The sequence below is a fragment of the Centroberyx affinis genome, unplaced genomic scaffold (genome assembly GCF_046629955.1).
Source record: "Centroberyx affinis isolate AG114_WGS23_722 - 3 ecotype Tasmania unplaced genomic scaffold, CSIRO-AGI_Caff_v1 ptg002225l_1, whole genome shotgun sequence".
NCBI classification, from domain to species: Eukaryota; Metazoa; Chordata; class Actinopteri; order Beryciformes; family Berycidae; genus Centroberyx; species Centroberyx affinis.
In genome coordinates, this window is record NW_027280525.1 from 187,445 (window position 1) to 209,346 (window position 21,902).

The 21,902-nt window shown below is 42.0% G+C and overlaps 1 protein-coding gene across 2 annotated transcripts in view; it reads left to right on the forward strand.

Moving 5' to 3' along the window:
• The window catches only part of adgrl2a (adhesion G protein-coupled receptor L2a), a 95,103-nt gene that overhangs the window by 7,510 nt on the left and 65,691 nt on the right, over positions 1-21,902 (forward strand). For both annotated transcript variants that reach the window (XM_071532628.1, XM_071532627.1), the window contains exon 2: positions 13,984-14,163. In XM_071532628.1, the coding sequence (XP_071388729.1) occupies positions 14,088-14,163 (76 nt within the window). In that variant the 5' untranslated portion in view covers positions 13,984-14,087. The remainder of the gene's footprint in view (positions 1-13,983; positions 14,164-21,902) is intronic.

Below are 21,902 nucleotides of genomic sequence, written 5' to 3' on the forward strand. Positions count from 1 at the left end.
AGCCAATAAACCATTGCACTGAGTGGCTACATCTGTGAACCTCATCTCGACTACAGTGTGGGGCTAGCAACAACACGGCAACTGTCACAGCTGCACCTGCTGCTGTCTCAGTACAGAGCCTCCCTCTCTGCTGCCCATAGAGCCGCATCACTCTTCTCTTCGTGACAAGCCAGAGGCAATGGTCTCTGCTTGGGTCAACTGGAGAGAAGCTTCTTGGGAAAACGTTTGAAAACAGAGGACAAAATGTCAATCCGAATAGAGATGTTAAAATAAAATTTCTGCCCTTCGGGCCAGGATTTAGTTCCATTGGAGCTTGGGCATAAAGTCCCTATCTATAAAACATAGTGGGAATAAGAGCAATGGCTTAGTAAAACCTGACCACCACTCGGCTGTTCATTCTGCTCCTCCTGCTGCACATTTGTCCAGCTAAAATCGCAATCTGAAATACAGTATGACAGCATGTTATCTGTCCATAATATTATTTATGATAGACTGACAAATAGATTTTACTGTACATCCACTGCCCTGCTTATGTATTGAGGCCGTTCAGATATAGCCTCCCTGGCATACTAATGATCTGATCAGATGAGGAAAGATTTGGGAGCATTAAAAGCTTTTTAGTCTCATATTTACTCATATTAGCTACAGTGGAAACGATAACTGTTGAAAGTTAGCGACAAACATTTATTTGATTCAGTGTATAACTGCAGAGGCAAAGCACAAAACAAGAAGCAAAAAATATTTTACAGAATGATTATTGGATCAATTATACATTGTAACACATGCGTCATGTTGTCTCAGAAAAAGACTATTGGAGGGGAACAATGCCGAGAGGGGTTTGAGCCAGGAGGAGTGATGCAACATGTCCACTTTCCTGTCAAATTGAACTTGTAGTTAGGAGTGTGAAAAGCAATGCAGAGACACGAGGAGCGGGGCTGACGTGAATGCAGATAGTGTGGGATTAACAAGGGGGAAGATTGAGCGACAGTGGCCGGTGACTTCTCTTTACAGCTTTGCTTGTACAGCTGCGCCAGGCCTGGCACTCTCTCTGCCTGCTGGATCTAGCTCCTTCTCCACCGCCGGAGGGTTAGGTAATCAACATCTTAAACACTGCAGATAAGTTGAGCCCACGAATGTGCGGCAGTTGATGGAGATGTAAAATTATTCATGTATTTAGAATGAAAATTGGAATGCTTCATATTTACACCTCTGGGTGTCTCTGTATGATTCTGTCTTTTTGGCATTTGCACAGGAAAAATACATATACAGGCTGCCCTAATAATTCATCATGCCTCCCTCTAAATGAGGTGTGAGGCTCTGGTGGTGTGAATTCTGCCATAAATCACACATAGCCTGACTGCTTTAGCCATTAGGCAGACCTGTTTGTCTAATACAGCTATTCACTGCCTACCAGGCTGGTTTTAATTAAGACGGGTGTCAGAATTACAACTCCTACTTCACACCTGGTGTGTTATCACTAGAAGCGGGACACATAGACACACATGGAGAAGCAAGCGAGAAAAAATGGAAATAACCACAAAATAAAACACTAGTTCCACTAGATTCCTGTCCAAAACAGGACAGTGAGTTAGCTGTACTCAGCAAGTACATGGATGGCCTATATACATTTATTCTGGGGTTCGACCGATATGCTGTTTTAAAGGCCGATACCAAGACCAATATTTTTAGTGTGAAGTCGCCAATAGCTAATATAAATAAGAAGATAAAGATAAGAATTTAAAAATATTCAATATATCATGGGACACTAAATCTGTAATAATATAATTCCTTTAGGTGGGTTGACCCGCTGCACCTATTCAGCGGTCGGGGAAACTCTTGGATGCATAAATCCTTTAAATGAAGAATCAATTTACAAAAAAAACATTATTGAACATAAAATGAATGAATAAAATATGCAAAGAGAATAAAATGTCACTGCAGGTTTTACGGACCGTTTATGTAGTTGTGGAACCTCCAGGTGGACGACATTGACCGGCCGATATCCGCTAGTTTATTTTATTTTTTTTAAACGTTATTTTTGGGCCATTTTTGCCTTTATTTTTTTGAGAGGTAAAAGTGGAGAGAGACAGGAAACATTGGGAGAGAGAGAGGGGGACGGGACGACATGCGACAAAGGTCCTAGGCCGGATTCAAACCCAGGACGTCGCGGCCTAGACCAGGACGCCCCCTCATATCTGATATTTAACTCATAATGTGCAACAATACAGGAACATTAAAACCCAAGTTATGTTACTGAGTGCTGGATTCATCCATGATGAAGTCATGGTAGGGGATTAAGTGATGACAGACACAAAGTTCTGAACAAACTGCACAAATACCCAAGTATGGCGTCTGCACCCAGCAACACGTTACATTTTTAGCTTCGGCATCAGTGGCTGAACCAATGTGACGAGCGCCATTCTATAGTAGTTGATGGAAATGGGGGGAAAAACAGAGTAAAAGAGGACAGTCAAATGGGACTCAGAAAACGGGTGCATTTCTGTTGTTGCAAGAAAGTGGTGCCAGTGGCATTGTCGTCATTCATCAACCCGGGCTGATTACTAGTGAGTCTGGAGCGAGCTGACAGGATGCAGCTCCAGCAGCCATTACCATCAGAAATAGGTCCAGCAGGCCCGGGGGTAGCCAGGCTGCAGCTCCAAGAGGCAGAGCCGTGCTCAAAGCCTCCGAAAAGTTTGCGTTGTTGTGGCCGATGACATCTCGACGGGCTACGGAAGCGAGGCAGTATATTTTATATCGATTTTTACAATGGCCTAAAAGGATCTGCCTATGGTTAACCCCTAGTCCCTTTGCTCAATAAATGGCGGTGTTGAAATATAGCCGCCTGAACTGAAGCTGAGTCTAACCATTAGCAAGAGATGTTGAATGTTGTCGTTATGACACCACAACACCTACTCACTTTAGTGCATTAGCCAAAAAATAGGGATATCTTTTATTCCCTCACCTGAAATGGCTCTTATGTTCCTGTGAGTAATGGAGGCGAGAGCAGGAGGGGAGGGGAACGCAAACATTACCTGGGGACGCCGCTAAAATGTTCTGAAGCCACTGCCGCAAGATCCTGTCAGCTGCACCCTAGGTATTTCAACTTCAACAGAAGTTAAACAATTTGTGTGAAGAAAAAAAATGTGTAATGAAGCATTCATAACAGGATTCATACAACTGGAGCATGCAGCAATAGCCTGAAACACAAGTGCTAATTGATGCTGCGGACATTTTGATTTAAAAAAACATAAAAGCATGGCAGAGTTGAATCTGGGCTGAATATTTATTTGCTAGTCAAGGATTTCTCCTTTGAAGCGATGTTACCGCTTTTAACCTGTGGTGGTTAATTCACAATTGATTTATTTATTTAATAATTCACACTTCACTGAACTTTATTAAATTCAAATTATTTTAAATACAGACATTGCTTTTACCCTTTTTAATCGGTTCAGGGACATTTATGTTTACATTTATGAGGCCACCGGTTTGAATATTTTACTTTATTTTACCAAGACTATATAAAGTGTGTAAAAAGCATACAGGTTTGAACATTAGTAAGACATCTTATTCTTATTTGTCTCTTATGTTTTATCATATTTATCAGGTCACTTCACATTCAGGTTATAAGATATATATACGAAGACAGATATTGTTCATTATGACAAGGCTTCATTTTTGCCTGAAAGGAAAAACCTCTTCTTGGGTTTATGTAAGTATTTACCAATGCTAAAGCCATTTCAGTCGACCAAATAGATAATCTCACATCTGCGTGGCTCGGTGCATTATGTTGCTCTGAATGCTGTGTCGTGTCAAGGAACAGTTAAGAAGCTATCTCACAGAGAGGCTTGTTGTCTTCAGAGGAGATTTTCCCTCCCCAGCAAGAGCCATTGTCAAGGTATTACCTTCTCTCCCAGCATGGGACTTTGTTATCACACTCACTTCATATTCATATGGAGTCTTATTCTCCTGTCATTATTTTGTATAACTTAGAGCTGTAGCAATTACACTTCAGTGGATTACCTGTGCAGAGATACAGAGATGAGAATCTCTGCCTCGCGCTGGTTCGGGCGCAGCGGTTCAAAGGTGCGACCCACGCTGCAATCCGTTATCGTTTGGCAGAACACGAAATTGGTCAATCTTTCAGCGTTTGTTTGAGAATTTGAATCCCTTTGGTATTCAAAACAGGAGGGCCTTATGACAGGGAGATAATTTCCTAGTGAATGTTTTATCGCAATCCGTTTGACAGTTCCCTGTATCAGCCGCTCTCTCCTTGTGTCTTTGGATTTGCTGACTTTGGTCCAGTTATTCTGAAAAAAAAAAAAAAAGACACAAAAAAAAAAAAACGTTTGTTTCCCCCCCTTTGTTATCACAAAAGAGCAAACACATCTTAAACATACACAAGGTGCAGGAGCAGTGATTGCTGTATCTGCTGTCCTACTGTGGGTGGCAGGGAACGATAACGTTAGCCAGCGAGCCATTTACATTAAAATCATTTTTTATCATGCCAAGACAATGATTCCCAGACAGATTCACGGTCATTTGGACGCAGGGCACATTTCTTGAAAAGAAATATTTTTGCCTGACTGACATTGTTATTTTTGACAAGACACTGAACATAATATTTTGTAGCATGAAACAAACAGCTTTTAGAAAAACAATGAAATCTGTACTCTTTTCTCCTGTGATATGCCATATGTTCAGATTTTTTGTGTAAGGCAAAGTAACAGCAGCATAAAAGACCAAATCTCACTTGTAAGAACAATGGCTCTGCTGAATTCAACACGGGTCTTACAGTACTACTCTCATCTAATGAATGTAAGCCAAGTGTTTGCTTGATGGCGCATCTGTCATTCAAGGTGGAGTTGAAACTTTTCTCCCATTTTATATCTAGTCTCTCTCTCGGTCCTAAAGATGCCAATCCGTTGTACAGTGGGCAGACAGGAGAGAGATCCTATACCACCTTAGTTATTCAAATAGGGGGCTGGAATGAGCCAATCTGAGCTTGTTTGCATCACAATCCCCCATACAGTGGTGATGTTATGCTAATGAACACTCAGGAGAAGGCTCAGCCCCAAAACTGTCCTCTCCCTTTCACAACTGCAGGCAGGGAGAGGGCAAGGAGCAGTGACACTGAAACTGATTGAGCACACTCTAAGAGGGGGAAAAGAAATCAAATGATACAGCCTCAAAATTCAAAGCAAATGAAATTACTCAATTTTGTCATTCTGCTGTGTATAAATGTGCTATTAGATGCTTGCCTTTTTCATTCAGCTACCATTTTCCCTTTTGTTCTTTTTTTTTCGTTCTCATTCAGAATATGTTTCATGTTATTGTGCACCCGGGCGTGGAAACCATTCATTTGTGAGCAGCAGCTAAATGGTGCCTTTTAGAATTTGCCTGTGTCTTTGAAAAAAGGTCAATATACCTTCATCAGGTTTAACAAGCACCATTACCTGTCAGGGCAGTAGTGAGTGGAGATTTAGGGCTGACAACTGATTGCTCTCAGGAAAGACTACACCCACTTCTTTTGTCTGAGCTTCCTGACGAGACACAGCGCTATACCTTGTTTTAGGTTGACATACGCCGCTTCCCCTGTCTGACAAAGGCATTCATGCTATCTTTGAGATTGAAAATAGATGCGGCAGCACCGGGATAGAAATGTGCTAGGTTGAAGTAGGCTAGATCCTCTCCGCTGCTGGATTCATTTATATAGTATTGCTTCTGCTGCTGTAAGGGTACGGTCCTTGCGCTGTTTTCTATTTTAGTGAGGGCTGAGATTATGTGGTGTCCCTTATTTTGGCTGTGTTTGTCCTTCCTCTGAGCCGCAGAAAGGTTAAAAGCCTCAATTAGACACCGAGCCAAGGCCAGCCACATTACGCACAATGCCTCTAATCTGAAAGAATTAGCACCCTTCGAAATTCAAAATATCAACTGTTCTAGAAACACAAAAATCACTGCTTTCCAAGCCTGCGCATTTTTATGATTTACTTGCAAAAAAAAAAAAGAAAGTCATTTTACAAAGACCCAGTTTCTCTATTGATGCTGTGTTGAGCAAATGTATACTGAATGTACAAAACATACTCTTTTCATGTAGTACAATGATGAGGTGAATCTAAGTAAAAGCTATTATCCCTTATTGATTTGTCCTTATTAAATCTTTACGGAACACAAAGCAGAAGATGCGGATAAAGAGAAGCAAAGGAGTTAGAGAAGGATTTTTAAGCTTTGAGACAGTGGAGAAAACAGGCTGCAACTGAATAGCAGGAAGATGTCCCTAATGTTTTCCACATGCATTGTGTGTTTGTCAAGGGTTTGCTTGATGACACATCTCTCATTCAAGGTAAAGTTGAAGCTTTTGTCCTATTTTATTGCTACTTTTTCTTGGTCCCAAAGATACCAATCCAGCGCACAGTGTTTCTCTTTTGTTTCTCAGTTCTTAGATGTGCAAAGACAAGGATAAATTGCCTATTTGCCCACTTGCTCCACCTCCATTTTAAATGTGTCTCTTACAAGTCATCTTCTCTGTTACCTTCTTCATGTTTTGTGTTGCCACCCACTATCTTAAAAATTAATCATCCTGTTGAATAATGCCTCACGATCACTGTGCATTATTGATGGTGAGGTCCTTAATAGAAGGACAGAGCAGGATTTTTAACCATTCAGCTGCTCATTTTGGGGGGTGGGGGGGGATTACTGCTTACTGGTGCATATCCTAGTAAATACAGCACACTTAAATTGCCATATGCTCAAGCTAAGCGCTGTGAATCCAAGGGTTTGGCCCTTTGTCTGCAAACATACATGTTGTTTTAGAAGAGTGGCAACGCAAAAAATAAATTGTCAGACCGCAGAAGTCAATAGCTGTTTTCTACGAACCACAGAGCGCCAGTCTGACCTTGGCTGTTATTGGTTCACCATAGTTCGATTTCGAGGACATCAACATAGATGAATCTGACATTTACCCGACACCCAATGGTCGTGTGCGGCTGCGAGTGTGCCTCTGTTTGTGTTCCCTTTCTGTTTGTGTTCCCTTTCTGTTTGTGTCCCCTTTCCTTGACTTTGCTGGCCACATTGCATTGTATTATTTTTGCATGAACGCAACACTGACGTACTCATGCTGAAATCAAGAAGATGAGTTTGGGAGAGAAAGAACTGCGTCTGGGCCAACTGCCGAGCTCAGTCTGTGTGATCCCCGATTTGTTTTGACTAATTTAGCCATGGCGAACTGGATCACACAACAAATGTTTCTTTTATGGTGTCCTAATGTGCTCTCCAAGCAACAAGCCTGCGAAGTGCTTGTGTGCACATACTAATTGGATTGGGTTTCTGGACAGGGAAGTGTATACTATATATTGCATGCTCTCTGTGTATTCCAAGGTGAACCGTGCTGTGTCAAGGACTTATTGGACTTGATTGGCAGGTACTATCACCATGAGATGCCCATATAATGGTAGGGCTCCCATACCTGACCTTCCTATTTATCTTGCTGTATTAATGTCAGCCTATTAATTCCTAAGCGGAGGAGCATTTGGCAAAGACACCGTTTAACGGCCCTGGCTGAATCGTTCTTATCTCAGCAGACCTGAAAGGAATAGTTTTGTGCTATCGGCAAGTGGAAATGACATTTTCAAATTTCATTCGAGATAATCCACTTCACTTCCCACTAAAACATCAAAATTACAACTAACAATGTATGGAACCTGTATTAAAACTTTGTTACCGTGGCAAATCATCTGGCTATAATCCATGTGGACAGACAGGTGTAGGTATCTTTCAGCACTAATAGGATTTCTGTTGCATTGCTAAAGTGATTATGAGGCTATGGATTTCATATATATGCAGGCAGAGGGCAAAGCAGCACTCATCGCCCAGGGATACAGTTAAGAATATCGTCTCATAAAAAAACATAAATTTTATATTGACATTTTTATACTGGGGAATATTCAGTAGTAAATATGGATGTCCCACAGTTACATTTTTATATCTGTTAGTACAATTTAAATAATATGTTGTTTTTCCATCTTATGGACTTGTTTTTGAGAATGCCTCCCCTTTTCATCTCCATAAATGTATTGATGAGCTGGAGCGTGCCAGGGTTCGGCTCATGATTGCGTTATTTAGTAGCCATATGTCCTGACCAGTGGGGAGTACTCTAATCGATTAATTGAATGGCTCATAAAAATGATGAATGGGGCAAACACCAAGAGCAATGAGCATGACAAGCTCCACGCTTATACCACACGTGGCTCTAGTATGCCATTTTACATGCAGGCCTCGCTTGCATAAGAGCTTTAGTTAGGTAATAATGATTTATTCTGCCTGTACTCCATTGGAATTACTACCCCCAACATTATGATCCACAAATTCAAAAACAATTGTTTTCCCGTACTCTGAGATGATGAAATGTGGGTTAGTTAATGCCTGAGAATGATAAATAGCTGTGAGCCATACACCTGACGCAGTTCTGGATTGCTGGATTAGCGTGCAATACAATGGAACTACAAGAGGATTGAAAAGTCGCAATGGAATCACATAGAGCAGCAACATTATTTTATTTCTATCCTCATCAGATTGTCTCTCTGACCACAATAGATCTGAACTGTGACATGATTTTTTTTGCTTCTGATGCTGAAGTTCACACAAAACAACAAAACATTATATAACAGCTTCAAAATCTCTTTGATTTATACAAAAATATGCCTTCCACTACTGACACCCTTTACTAAAAAAAAAAAACATTCTTTGCTTTGTTTCACCCTCCCTTTCTCCCTCAACCCGCCACTCCCTATCCTATCTTACCCCCCCCCACTCCCCCCCCCCCCAACGCACACACACACACACACACACACACACATATACACACACACACACACCCCTTACTCCTCCCCTAAAGTAGCTGAGCCATCCCGTTGCGCAGCGTGCGTGTTTGACCTGGTATTTCAGTGGCTGAGCTCCTGTCAGGGTCAGGGGCTGCGTTTGGGGCACCAGCAGTCACACAGTGTTTGGTTGGGGTGTCATTCATGCCCCCCCCCCCTCCTGTAGCCATGCACTGTGCTGCTCTCAATCATTCCCTTGGCAGAGGGGTCAGCGTCTGATTCTCCCCTGCCCCATATCTGACTCAGTGGGGCTCCAGACTCATCCGATCGCCAACCCAATCTCTCCCCACTGGAGTGCGAATTTTCTGATTTACGCTTGCAAATTGTACATCTTCAGCAGTGTCAAAGCAGGAACGCAATCTCTTTTGGGAATATATTTCCTCAACAGCCTAGGCAGAGTGTTCAGCGACTGAGCTCTCTGTCCCCAGGTATTTCAGCTTTTTCCCTCAAAGTGGGTAAGAGAAACAGAGATAAGAGGAGTCTTATAGTATGTATGAATTCATGTATGAGCATGCTGTTGGGAAAACCCAATGGAAACCAAATGTGTTCCCCCATTCAACATGTGGTGGTCTGTTGGTTCTGATTTACATTTCACTGAATCTCCGGCCCCATATTTCCCTTCCTTTGCATCCCTGTGATGTTGCGTGACAATTAACATCCCGAGTCTTTCTTGGGGTTTGTTGAAAGCTCAGGGGCTAATTCAGGGGTCAAGCAAGACTTGCAAGCTGTCAATCTTTTATTGTAACTCTAGCCCCCCTCCCCCGCTCAGTTTCTTTATCCTGTGCCCCCCCTCCATTCTCCCAGACCTCGTTTTATAGAATGGTCCAACTCTTCTCCTATTCTCCAGCGGCCCTTAACAGCTAGAGAGGGACAACCAGGAGCTTTGTCTAAGGAGCCCAGCATTCTTTCACATCTGCCTCTTGTTTTCAGGCCCCCACTGCATTCAAATTTCAAACTGTCCTTTTCAATCAACCCCCTTCTCCCCCCGCCGCCCCACCTCCCCTCTAATAGCCCCCTTCCTCCTAAATACTTAGCTTTTGTGTTGTTTTTTTTCCTTTCTTTTTTGGAGGAGAAGACCAAATGAGCTCCTGCAATTCACATTTTTGTCACTCACTCGTCGATTATAAAGCGTTCTGTTGAATTGTGCCTGCATTGGCGAATACATCAAGTGCACATATGTTTAAAGCCTCTGGGCCCACGCCCCTGTGGCTTCTCCATTTCTCAGAGTACTTAAACATCTGTCTGCGCTGACTTCATATTTAGCCAAAACAATGTGACGCCTGTTGACATTTTGGCAATCTGTGCTTAACATTCATAGAACATTGCCTCGATCATACGTCTCGCGAATTAGAAGAAGTAACGCTGATGATGACGCTGATGATAGATTCCATCCCCGTATACGCTCTTAAGCGCCGGCACAACTCGACGCCGCAGATGCTAAAACCTGCCCCGAGATCAGAGCCAAGTCGAGGGCTATTTAAGAAAACAGTCAGGGTATGATCACCGATGGTTTCTGGTACGAGGCGGAGAGAGAAAAGAGACCCCCCACTGAGTAGGGAGACCTCAGCACGTCTAATGAGGAGAATGGCAGTCAGGCAGACTCCCTCCAGTCTGTGCCTTTGGTGTCTCAGCATGTTAAACACTCCCAGCATGATACAAAAGATATTAAAGTATAGGACTGTTATCATCGATTTACAGAACACCCATCCCCATGTACTAGGGATCTACGTTCTGCAATTATTTATTTCTTTTCGTGGCAGGGGGCCCCAGCTGCCTCCGAGGCAAAACTGTTTAAAGGCATTCTGTCTTTGTCCACACATTCTGACGCAGGAAGGCTGGTGAGCGTGCTGCCTCCTTTTTTTAGACCAAACAATGATGATTAGGATGCAAGCATAATCACACTGATAGAATGCTACTGTCTCAAGCTGAGACTGATAGTAGTCTGCTTGCATATGCACGCACGCGCGAACACCACACACACACACACACACACACACACACACACACACACACACACACACACACACACACACACACACACATCGAAATGCACACATTCAACCTGTTGCAGAATCTGTTGACGCAATGCTCAGGTAAACAGTTTTTAAGCAGTTTTAATTTTGACTGCAACATAGAGATAGGAACAAACTGAAGAATAAAATATGACTGAGAGAGTTACGGGTTTAGGGGTTAAGGAGGTTTTGTGAACAATTCAGGTAAACAGTTTTTAAAGAGTTCAGATTTTTTCTGCAACATAGGGATAGGAACAAAAGGAAAAATAAAATGTGACTGTGAGAGTTCAGGGTTTTGACGCTTAAGGAGGGAATGTGAAAGCCAGGTAGAGTTACGCAAGTTTCGAGCACAGCAATTCATCCACAGCAATATTTTCAGCTATGAACAGGCAATGAAAGGATTATCATCAGTCAGATCTCAACACACATATAAATGTGTGTGTGTGGTCTCATTACAGTAATGTAATGTCTCATTCCAGTGTCACCCTATAGGACTAGGGGGACAGAATGCCTACAGCTAAGCTTTACATGTGAGGAGGAGGATCCTTAAGCCTGTGCTCACGATAGAGCTTTATTGTGGCAACAGTCTGATTAAGGCCTTGTTTACATGGACCTTGAGAATAGGCTAATTATGTATAGACACTTGCCTGGTAAATTGAATTGGTGCCACATGTAATGATGACTCAGCTAAAAAAGGAGGGTTAGGGTTTTGTCGGAATCCAATATACCTGGGCTCTGTGGTCAAGTTTCATCTGTCGAGTCTCATCAGTGCATATTATTCCATTGAAACTAAATACACTCTGGCTCAATGTACTGCGCTCCTGTTAACCTCCTTTAAATGGCTCTAAAATTAGAGGTCTCAGGTGAGGCGTAATGCCATTCCAGATGAGCTGATTATGGCAGGCGTAATTATAACTTTGTCGGCTAATGTGTGCTCTCCGCATGTTTTCACGATGATGAATTATTACACCGTCTGAGAACTCAGACAAAATAGATCAAAGACTCTTCAAGCCGTGGCTTTTCCGCAGTGTGTGGGAGACAAGAGAAGCTGGTTTGTGCTGCTCTGACTGTATATCACAAACAGAATTCCTCACTGTCTTTTCAGTTGCACGCTCTTGTCAACTACTAGTATGTATGGTATGGGATGGCATTCAGTCCCTTGAATCGTAATCAAACAATAGCTGGCTCCGAGGGCAGTGCTGCATGTAGAGAACGGAAAAAAAATGGAACACTGTTTTTGAATCTGTTAAAAATGCAAGAAAAATACAGTTTCTAATGGGGTCCTGTGTGCCTTGTTGCCGGAGTGATGGCATATCCCATGGTGGATGTGCTAATGGTTGATGGGAGTGAGAGGACTGAGCGCAGCCCAGCAGTGTAAACACACAGACAAAAGGGAGCCGTTAGTGTGAAACGCATGCCTGGGCGCTCAGGTAGGCATTAGGTTTCACCCTACACAGCTCCGGCACTGTATCCATGACAGGGAGGAGACCATTTGCTTTTGTAGCGAAAAAGAGCAAAAACAAACAATCAAACAGACTAGTACTAGAAGGACAGGTATGGATGAGCTGGGAAGAGAGGAATTCAGGTTTGGAGAGAGATAAAGGAGAAAGAGGAGGTGGGAGAGAGGAGGCTCAGAGATAAGTTGGTTTGTGGTCAGTCACAACAGAGAGAGGTGACCATTTGCTCAGTAGTGTTTGTTTGTTTGTTTGGTTGGCAAGGGCAGGGGTGGAAAGAGTGTCAAAATATCCCACTGAAGTAGAAGTGCTGTTACTTTACTGAGCTTTTACCAAGGTAGAGGTGAAATTACTGGTAGAAAAATCTACTGAAGTAAAAAGTAGCTCATTTAAAATGTACTCAAATAAAAGTGAGTTATGTTAAAGAAAACAGACATTATTATGTATATTGTATTATGTATCTTTCCCATGTAGTGCAAAAAGGATGAGTTCAATATTTGATATTGCATATTGCCATTTGATTTATAATAAAACAAATATTTTCATACAATGTTATTTCTAAAAATAAGATTCTGATTATTTGATCTGTGATTTTTTTTTTTTTAAATGCCCATTATTTACTACATTGACGTTTCTTTTGCTAGCTATCCAGCTAGCTAGCAAGGCTAGCAAACTATCTAGACAGCTAACGCAAACCAATTATAATTTAGCTGGATGGATGTTTTTTTTTTGCTATTGTTTACTAAGCTACTATCGTGAACTAAATTGAGCGTTTAGTTCACTTAACATTTCCTCCATGTTTCTGTTTGATGCAGATGCAATTTACAATTGGACAGTTTCTGATGCAATTCTTATGGAGAGCCTACAGCGTTTGTACTCTGTAATTAATGTAATTAAAGATGTAGCAAAGTATAATACTTCATACTTAATGGGATGTTAAGTAATTTATGACTTTTATCTACCTCTATTGGCAACCAATGAATGGCAGCAACATTGACAAGTCTCTGGAACAGCTAACGGTCCTGAAATTCTGATGGGCGGGGAGCTTTTGTTCCAGAACAGAAAGTACGGCCTGCAAAGTGAGTTAGAAAGCCAGAAATGTAAGCACCTGGCAAAGTAATCATTTAATCACTGAGTCACTGGTAATGATCAACAAACCTTTAAACCCCCAGACTTAAAAAAAATACTCAAAAGAGTATAAAGTGCGCAAAAAGATAACTAATTACTGTAACCAGAGTAAATGTAATTCATCCACCTTTGGGCGCGGGAGATAACTGAGCACCACTGGCTGACAGGTTATGAGGAGATGGACAGGGCGGGGCTCTGTGGGTTGACAGTGTTGGTCCCACCCCCCACCCCCCCTAGTGAAATGGTCAGCACTTAGCTTCCATTAAGGGATTTCCCTTCTCAGGATTATTGACCTTCTGGGCTTATTTTACTGGCTTGTGTGGATTTGTAGCATTTCACAGTTTTGAGGTTTGTCACATTTTTGCAATGGAGGCAGAAATGTATGTGCGGCATCAAGTGCTTTGTGATAAAGACGTGACAGGGTAAATTCCTCTGTGAAGTTACACAGGGAGAGAACATGCAGACGGAATACCTTTCCCCACCTGAGCTGAACGTCTCCCTTGCTCTCTCCCGCAGGTGAGAGGATCAAAGATGAGCATCTTTGAGACCTGTTGGCTTGGACTTTTTTAACCACGTTTGTCAGAAGCTAAACCTGCCACAGACCTTCCACACCCGGCACCATGGCATGCTCCCTGTGGAAACTACACACCTTCTGCTGGTTCCTCGTCGCACTAGCCCAAGTACAGTCCACAGAGGGTAAGTACATATGAAACAGTCTTCTTCAGTCGTCTTTTTTTTTTATCTTCTTCTCCTTTCTTTATTTTCGAAAACGATTACAATACCGAATTGTTTTCAAGCCCGTATTTTTTATTTTCAAGTGTCTGTTGAATGAGCATTGTTTCAGCGACAGGCTGTCACATGAAAAGTTCAGTGCCAGAAAAATATTCATCTAGTATTTAGAAATGTGGAATGAGCGGTGAAATTGTGACTTCAGCCAGAGCCGCTCCTCTGAGTGCATGCGATGCTTGTGTGAGTAATGCAGCTCTGAGGACAGTGGGCACAGGCGGATGGGGGATAATCTTGAGTGGTTTCATTAGTTGGTAAATTGTGATTTGTCTGAGATTTTCTGCTTCAAAGCGTCAGTTGTCCCCAGTGGCATCAGCGCGGGATCCATTTGTAATTTCTTCGCTGAAATTTCTCATGGCAAGCCCACATAGATCTCACACCTCGAAAAATATAAAGCTCGAATGTGTTTTAATCATAGTGTATTTAGCTTTGATTAAACCACTCTGAACTGCATCATGATTATGAGCTTTACGCTTCCAAACTATATCTCGCAAAACTATATTCGTGTACAGATTGGTGCTTAATGACAAGAACAGTGGTTCATTACATAGGATATTTGACGATTGGATTTAGAATAAACCAAACTTGGCATGTTTTCAATGCAATATATTAGAGGAGCCATTACTGTTTTGGTTCGTTAGTGCCGACTTTTGAGGCTCTTGGCAACTGTTCGCTATGCCTACCGTATTGATTTCGATGAACTCAATAAAGTAGGCTATTGATTTAAGTTTGGAAGGCAATGCTTTTTTCCAGTGCTTAATTTATACCCTAGATGAGTCACACTGACACAGTTATGCTGGGATGATACCATATGTGTGTGTCTCATGCAATGTCATACATATTTTGCTGTGGCCCAGATTTAGTATTTCTTATGTGAGTTTTGTTGAAAGTTAAGTAGTGCGTAGCCTGTGGGCTTAAACGAATTTAGGAATCACAGAGGTTAATAGCGACGGTAATCATATTCCCTATATGTCTGCACACTGAGATATCGTCCTCGAAATCAGCCGCAGGCAGTGACAAGTGTTGGCAATTTCGGGGCCTGTGTATGTTTATGAATAAACCCTTTTATTTATGGCATTTGTCATTCACCTTTTCTTCTTGCTGGTTAGCATTCCTCTCTCCTCCTTCCCCTATCCCATTCCCAGACACAGAGATCAGCCCAGCAACAGTTCATTACAAACAATATCCTGAAGTAAACATGCTTCATTAAACTGCCTCTACCCCTAATATCTTTTTAATGCATTTTTATAATTGAATTAAATGGGTTAGTGGAATGCTGTAAATAGTTTGAAGTTTGTTTTTTTTTTCTTTCCCTTCTTTTCGCTTTTGAAGAAACTCTGCTAGACACAGCTAAGATTGATAGCTGCGGGGGGTTGTTCTCCTCTTTGACCTCCTTCTATGAAATACATGTCTCATCTTCCACATTTGACTCCATGGCTGTACTCGTGTCCCCAAGTAGGCATGTCCTTGATCTGTATTCTCTGAGCTGACTCACTGCCATTCAAAACCTTTCCTCTTCCATTTTCATTATTTTTTCACATCTTAGCCCTGTAAAATTGCTTGTATAGGCTTCCATCCATGTCCCCAGTAGCCGAGTCAGTGACATTAGTTTCCTATATTGATTTTCCTTATTATTTTAATTATGCTATATATGGCATAGTCTTCTACATATCAAAGGAACCCATTAGCCTGGAGCCTCTCAACCCAATGATGTGGAATCAGCCGCATAAGATTCTGCTGTACGGTAACACAGTCAGTACAGAAAACCTACTGCTTTGGAGATACCATTCGTCCTTTTTTTTATCCCTCTTCTGGACTGCTGTACCTTCAACACAATATTGGTTACAGTTGTGGTTACATTACATTGTGCTTTACTACAGCTACTAACACCACAACTACAACAACTGTAATTATTATTCTGTTATAATACACGTAGTTCCATCCTTGCACTCTGATTGGTTAAAGATCTGTTCTAAATATGCTGATAATTCCCATAAAGCGTGGGCAGCTATACTTCATTGGTTGCAATGCCAAGTCTTGTAACCAGGCAGTTTGTTAGTGATCTTTCTTGTTTTATTCTTATATGTATACCATTTTGCAGGAAACTTTTCAGCCAGTGCTCATAGCTTGGTAATCGTTGTATAAAAGCTGTAATACCCAGGAGGGCCTGCTTATGATGAAAATGCAGTAAGTAAGACAGGGAGCTCTTATGAATAATTTGAGTAAGAAGGCTCACACTGAGTTAATGTTCAACAGTGTATGCTAAAGCCATATTAAGGTATGATGGTAGAATATGGCACTAGGCCATATAACAAGAAGGACATAGACAACAGACAATAAAGTGTTAGAGAGTTGCCAATGTCAGGATGTCGGTTCAGAACAGACTGCTGCTCTGTCTGTTATTTTGATCAGTGTGCTCTGCTTCGGCCAGCTTCGATATGGTGCTGCATCAACACAAGTCTGCCCCTCTGGCATTCGGAGTGATCACCTTTGAAGCTACAGCTTTATTTCCCTTGTCCTAGCGGAGCCTAATATGAATGTCACCATAGCAACATAGCAAAAGTGAGACAGAATGAAGTAATAATGTTTTTGCAAACTTAAAAAACAGTCTGATTTTCCCGTATAACACATGATTAAATTGGCTCACATGCCTTCAAAACAATTTAGTCAAGTCCGGTGGGGTTGTAGGGATTTGTCTGTATCAGTGACAGAATAACAATTCACACCTAGCTCAGCCATGCGCTCTCTTCAAAGGCTTTCCCGAGGAATGTAAGCATTAAGGAGAGAGGCCGAATTAGAGAGCAGAGCAAGGATTCAGTGTTAAGAGATAGGGATGGCAAAGTTTGCAACGTGTTAGACAGGGTGCCAGGAATATATTGTGTGTATATAGAAAAGACATTTGTGTATGTAATATTTTTCTGATATTTCTCTGGTATTGATGCTTCTCCCATTAATATCAATTACTTTACCATTTTGAAATGTTCACATTAATCAGGAAACATGATCGGTTGGTGAATAAAATCAGTGTATTGCTAAAATGTCAGCTTTCCAGGAATTTGGATAAAACATCTTTTTCAGATTGATGGCCATGCATTTTGAATTGGCTTTAGAATGTTTTTTTTCTTGAAAACTTCACAAAACACAAAGCACCATGTAAACTTTCTATGGAAGTAAAAACGAAAAAAAAATGCAAAGTTCTATCAAGTAATTCATGAGGATTTTACATGAAAACAGTGATTGTTTTCTGTAGGTTGCATGCTCTTGTTTTCATGGAAAGGCACAGGAACACACAGGTTCAGCTACTTTGGAGTCTGTGCTGTTTATCTCTGCGAGGTAAAGGGTACACAAAGAGCATGCCGTGATATGAAAGCCATTTCTAAGTCTTTCAGTGGCAGAACTTGTGTGAACAAGCCTGACACAGAGAATTTCTGTTCCCTCCACATACCCTGAAACCAGACTATTGTTTCTTCTCAAAGCTTGAAATGTTTGAAGTACTTGAGATTTCTCAAGGGCAACAGGGAAGGGCACCTTTAAAAGTCCTCTTTTTGTACCATGTAAAAGGAAAAGAAAAGAGACTTTAAGCCTTCACCGCAAGGTAAATGGAGTGAAATAGACAATCAAGGCGTTCTGAAATGTAATTACTGGAAATAAAAGCCCAGGGCTTAATTTGAGCCAGAACCTGCCAGAACAGGATCCAGCACCTCTCACTGCTGTTCTGCCACCTATTTGCTATGGCTTGCCACTTAATGTAGCAATGGGAATGTATTCGTATAACCTTGTAATGATGGCCAATTCTACAGGTCTCTCCACACATAACTTTGAACTTTGCTTGCGGGCCCGCCTGTCACTTATACTTAAGCAGGTTCATAGTGGTCACGGAAAGATGATTTTTAAATGGGTCTGAAATTATATTAATAAATTAATTGCAGCTAAACTATGTAAGCAAAGAGCAAAAGCCAATCAAGTAAAATATAAATCTAAATGGAAAGCGCTCCTAGGTGCAGTAAGAGTGTCTTTAAAAGTTTTGATGTTATGCTCAATGATTGAATAAGCTGCTTTCCATTCTCTCCACTAGGGGCATCAGTCCTAGCAGTCTAGCATACACACGTTGTTTAGAAAATTACATCAAAATGCTATCTATAATATGAGCATTTGTAGACCCAGTAGCATTTTTTGAAGTAGCAATTTATGCCATACTTTGTCTATGTGAAAGAGAATGCTCTTCCACTACACAATACATGTTCCCTGACCTCTTAATTTGGTATTTAAGCCCTGGTAAAGCCTGGCCCATGGCAAATATGTTAATACAAACAAATAATTTCTTAGGTAATTGTTTTATGAAATGAGTGCTTATTAAGCACAAGTTTCCCCAGCTTCCAATTTATTTTGCATTCGAAAGAGCACCAAAAAACAGTTAAGGCTAAAGGGGCGAATTTTCCCTTTGTCTCTTGTGTCTTTAGTAAACAGCTTCTGTTGGTTTCGTCTTTCCTCCTCCTGCTTGATGTCACCCTGGTTGTTTGTGGCAGACTGTGGAATCTGGCTTCCCACGGAGCCGGGCCGGCGTGGGGCCTGTGTACGAAGGCCCACCATGCTGTCATGGCTCTTTCATCGCCGGCCAGCCTTGGCCAATAAGGAGATAAGGGGACAATGGCTGGGAGAGCAAGCAGTGGCAAGGTGTAACCACAGCCCCTGGGTCTCCTCCCTGCCGAGCACTTCAAATCCTCATTAGGATTTTCAGCAAAGGAAGGAGGGATTTTCTGGATTAAGGCTTTGTCACAGCTGGCTCCAGGTTGGTGTTTGTCATGCAAGAGCATGGCAAGGCTCTGACATGTAGCCACCCTCCTCCCTACCACCCCCTTCCCTTCCCTTCCCACCCAAACACAGTTCCTCCCTTCACCTGGCCACTGAGGCAGTCAAAGAATGTGAAATTAACCCAAAACGGATGAAACACATGATTATTAGCTTAGTGCCCTTGCCTAGGGTTTTTATCGCTATTCTAGTGGCCCATGTCAGGTGTCTGTGGGTTTGGGCTGCTGCATCAGCATTCTTCTTAATGGTTATTTATGCAGAGATAACCTTGGGAAACATCATTAGTTTGCTGTTTGCTGTCGCCGTCCATAACTCTTGCTGAGATCTCAGCCGTTACACTGATTTGGCAGTCCAGACAGGAGACACAATGCCTTGTTTCAACTGCAGTTGCACTCCTCAGTTTGTCAGTTGTAGCTGGGGCACGGTAAACCATCCTATCCATCCTGTCTCTTAACTTCTCACTTTTTTCAAGGTTCCAGGGCCATGTATTTTTTCCTTTATAAATTGAAACAAAGGGTTTTTTCTTTGGGGAGCTGTGGCTAGTTGTTTAATTAAGTTGTGAGACTGGTGAACTTCATGAACAAAACAACGGAATTGTGTTCCTTGACGTGTTGCTCCACCTCTAACATGGTCCTTAATTGGGTTTCAGACTTGTCTAGCAGAGTGGTTCAGCATGACAGAGCTTCAGACTCAGAGTGGAACCTATCTCCTCTATCATTCTCTGTGCTGATCTTTGTGGATAATGGGCATTCGCACTGGTCCCGTGGGACCCTCGCTGGGTGGGATCTCAGGCACCCTAGATTAGTCATCTACCCACATCTCCCTATCTGCCTTGTACTTTGCTCTCATGCTTTGTCTCGTTCTGTTCTTGCCAAGGGAGAATTATGTGGGTCTCAAACAAGTATATCCCAAACAATCTACCAAACATGCTCTGATAGCCGTAGAGTCTGCTCTCTGAATACCAAAGAAGGAAAAACAGATATGACTTATCAATCTCCTGTGCAGTGGCCTATATCCAAACAGCAATTATTCATGGAACATTTATTGTTTTGCGTTTTTGTTGGTTGCCTCTAATCTGGCCATGGCTGACATGACTGCCGGTATGTGGGAATCTTTGTGTAAAGAATCTGCGATTTCTCAAAGAGATAGACCTCCGTTTTAGAAGTTGTGCTCTTGTGCTGGCTTGCTGCTGTGTTGCATGTTCACTATTCATTGTGTCTACGGAGTGGAGAAGTGGCTTTAGCACAAGATGTCTTCTTGGCTTTGACTTTAAAGACCCTGGTATATGTCGCACCAAAGCATACATACTCAGCATATACCCAAAGCGACCAGTTTGATAATGGAAATAACACAGGCTCTTTATCAAAGTTCATTGTTTGGTGTTGCTGGAGCCTGTGTACTGGACATCAAGGACTGCAGACAGTCGCAAGGACTACTGATGAAGTGCTGTCTGGAAAGGCCGGATGAGGAGAATGCTTTTGATTATCCAATGTAGATGGCATTTCAAAAGGAACCAGCATGTACACCTCGGGCCAGACAAATGAACCAGCTCAGTAGAGGTCAAAGGCTAAATGTAGTCTGGTTTCCTGTTTGCTACCGTAATATTGTGGAATTTTAAGGTGATTAGACTCAACAGTATTAGGGTCACATGGAGTGCAATATTCACTTCATGTGACTTAAACAAGCTCAAGCCTTTTCTGTTAATTAGAGAAGCACGTCAAGTGTGTGAGACTTCAAATGAATGGTGTGTGATAGGATGGTTCAACTGTTACTTTGCAGCCTGTAGAGTGTGTTTTTACTTTTTTACAGCGAACTCCTATTTGAGCAACAAGAGCAACTGATGGATAAATGTCTTATGTGAACTGCTATTTATGAAACCTTCAACTCATGGCTGTGAGGTTTCCATTCCATATCAGCTGAAATACATACAGTGTAAACAGCAACAATCTGCAGGTGTTCAAGGGGTATGTAATCATAGCTTTTCATTGTGAACATGCTGTTGAAAGGCATGTGCACTGAGGCAGAGAAAAGCATGGTTATGATTTCAACGTACGGCATGCAATGAAAACTGATTGCAGAATATGTTGATACGGAGGAGCCACTCGTGTAATGGGCACATTCTCTCTAAGAGAACTTAGCAATATATCCAAAGGCTGATCGTTTCACAGATTTCACAATTTCACTCTCAAGAGCCGGATGCAAGATATTCCTGGTTGCCCTTAGTAAAATCCTTTTTGTCCTCTTGCTTTCAGTCCTGATTTAGAGCTGCCATAAATCCTAAAGAGGCTCCTGTAAACGAGGGGTGGTGGAGGGACGCCCATAAATATAAAGGGTTTAGGACCAGAGCCTTATGAAGGTACTCTGAGTGCCCACTTATGGAGCTAGTTTCACTCGTACATATTTTCCACTTTTGTTCAATGGTCTCACAGTCCTTTCTTGTCCGACCACAGGCAGGCAACTATAACATTCACTCAGTTATTAAGCTATTTTATCCAATTGCCCGGTTTTCGTAGGTCATTATTTAGAGTCCAGAAGTCATTAAGTGCGGATTTACTTGCTGTCAAACACGGCACACGTCCGCCCGGCCCTTGGTGCTACAGCGGATCAGTATGACCTCACCCCCCTTTGAGTCAGACTTTGACCTTGTGAGTCATTATGACCCCCGAGTGCCTCCGTATGTCAAGGGCTCAGTCCGCTGCTCTTAGGCAACACTCTCAAATAAATGATGGGCTGAACAAACAGTCATTAAGACAATGTGGCGGATTCCCCCTGTGGGAACACATTACCAATCAATATCAAAGGAAATAAGTCATTTTGAATCAATCCCCTTTAGTATGTGA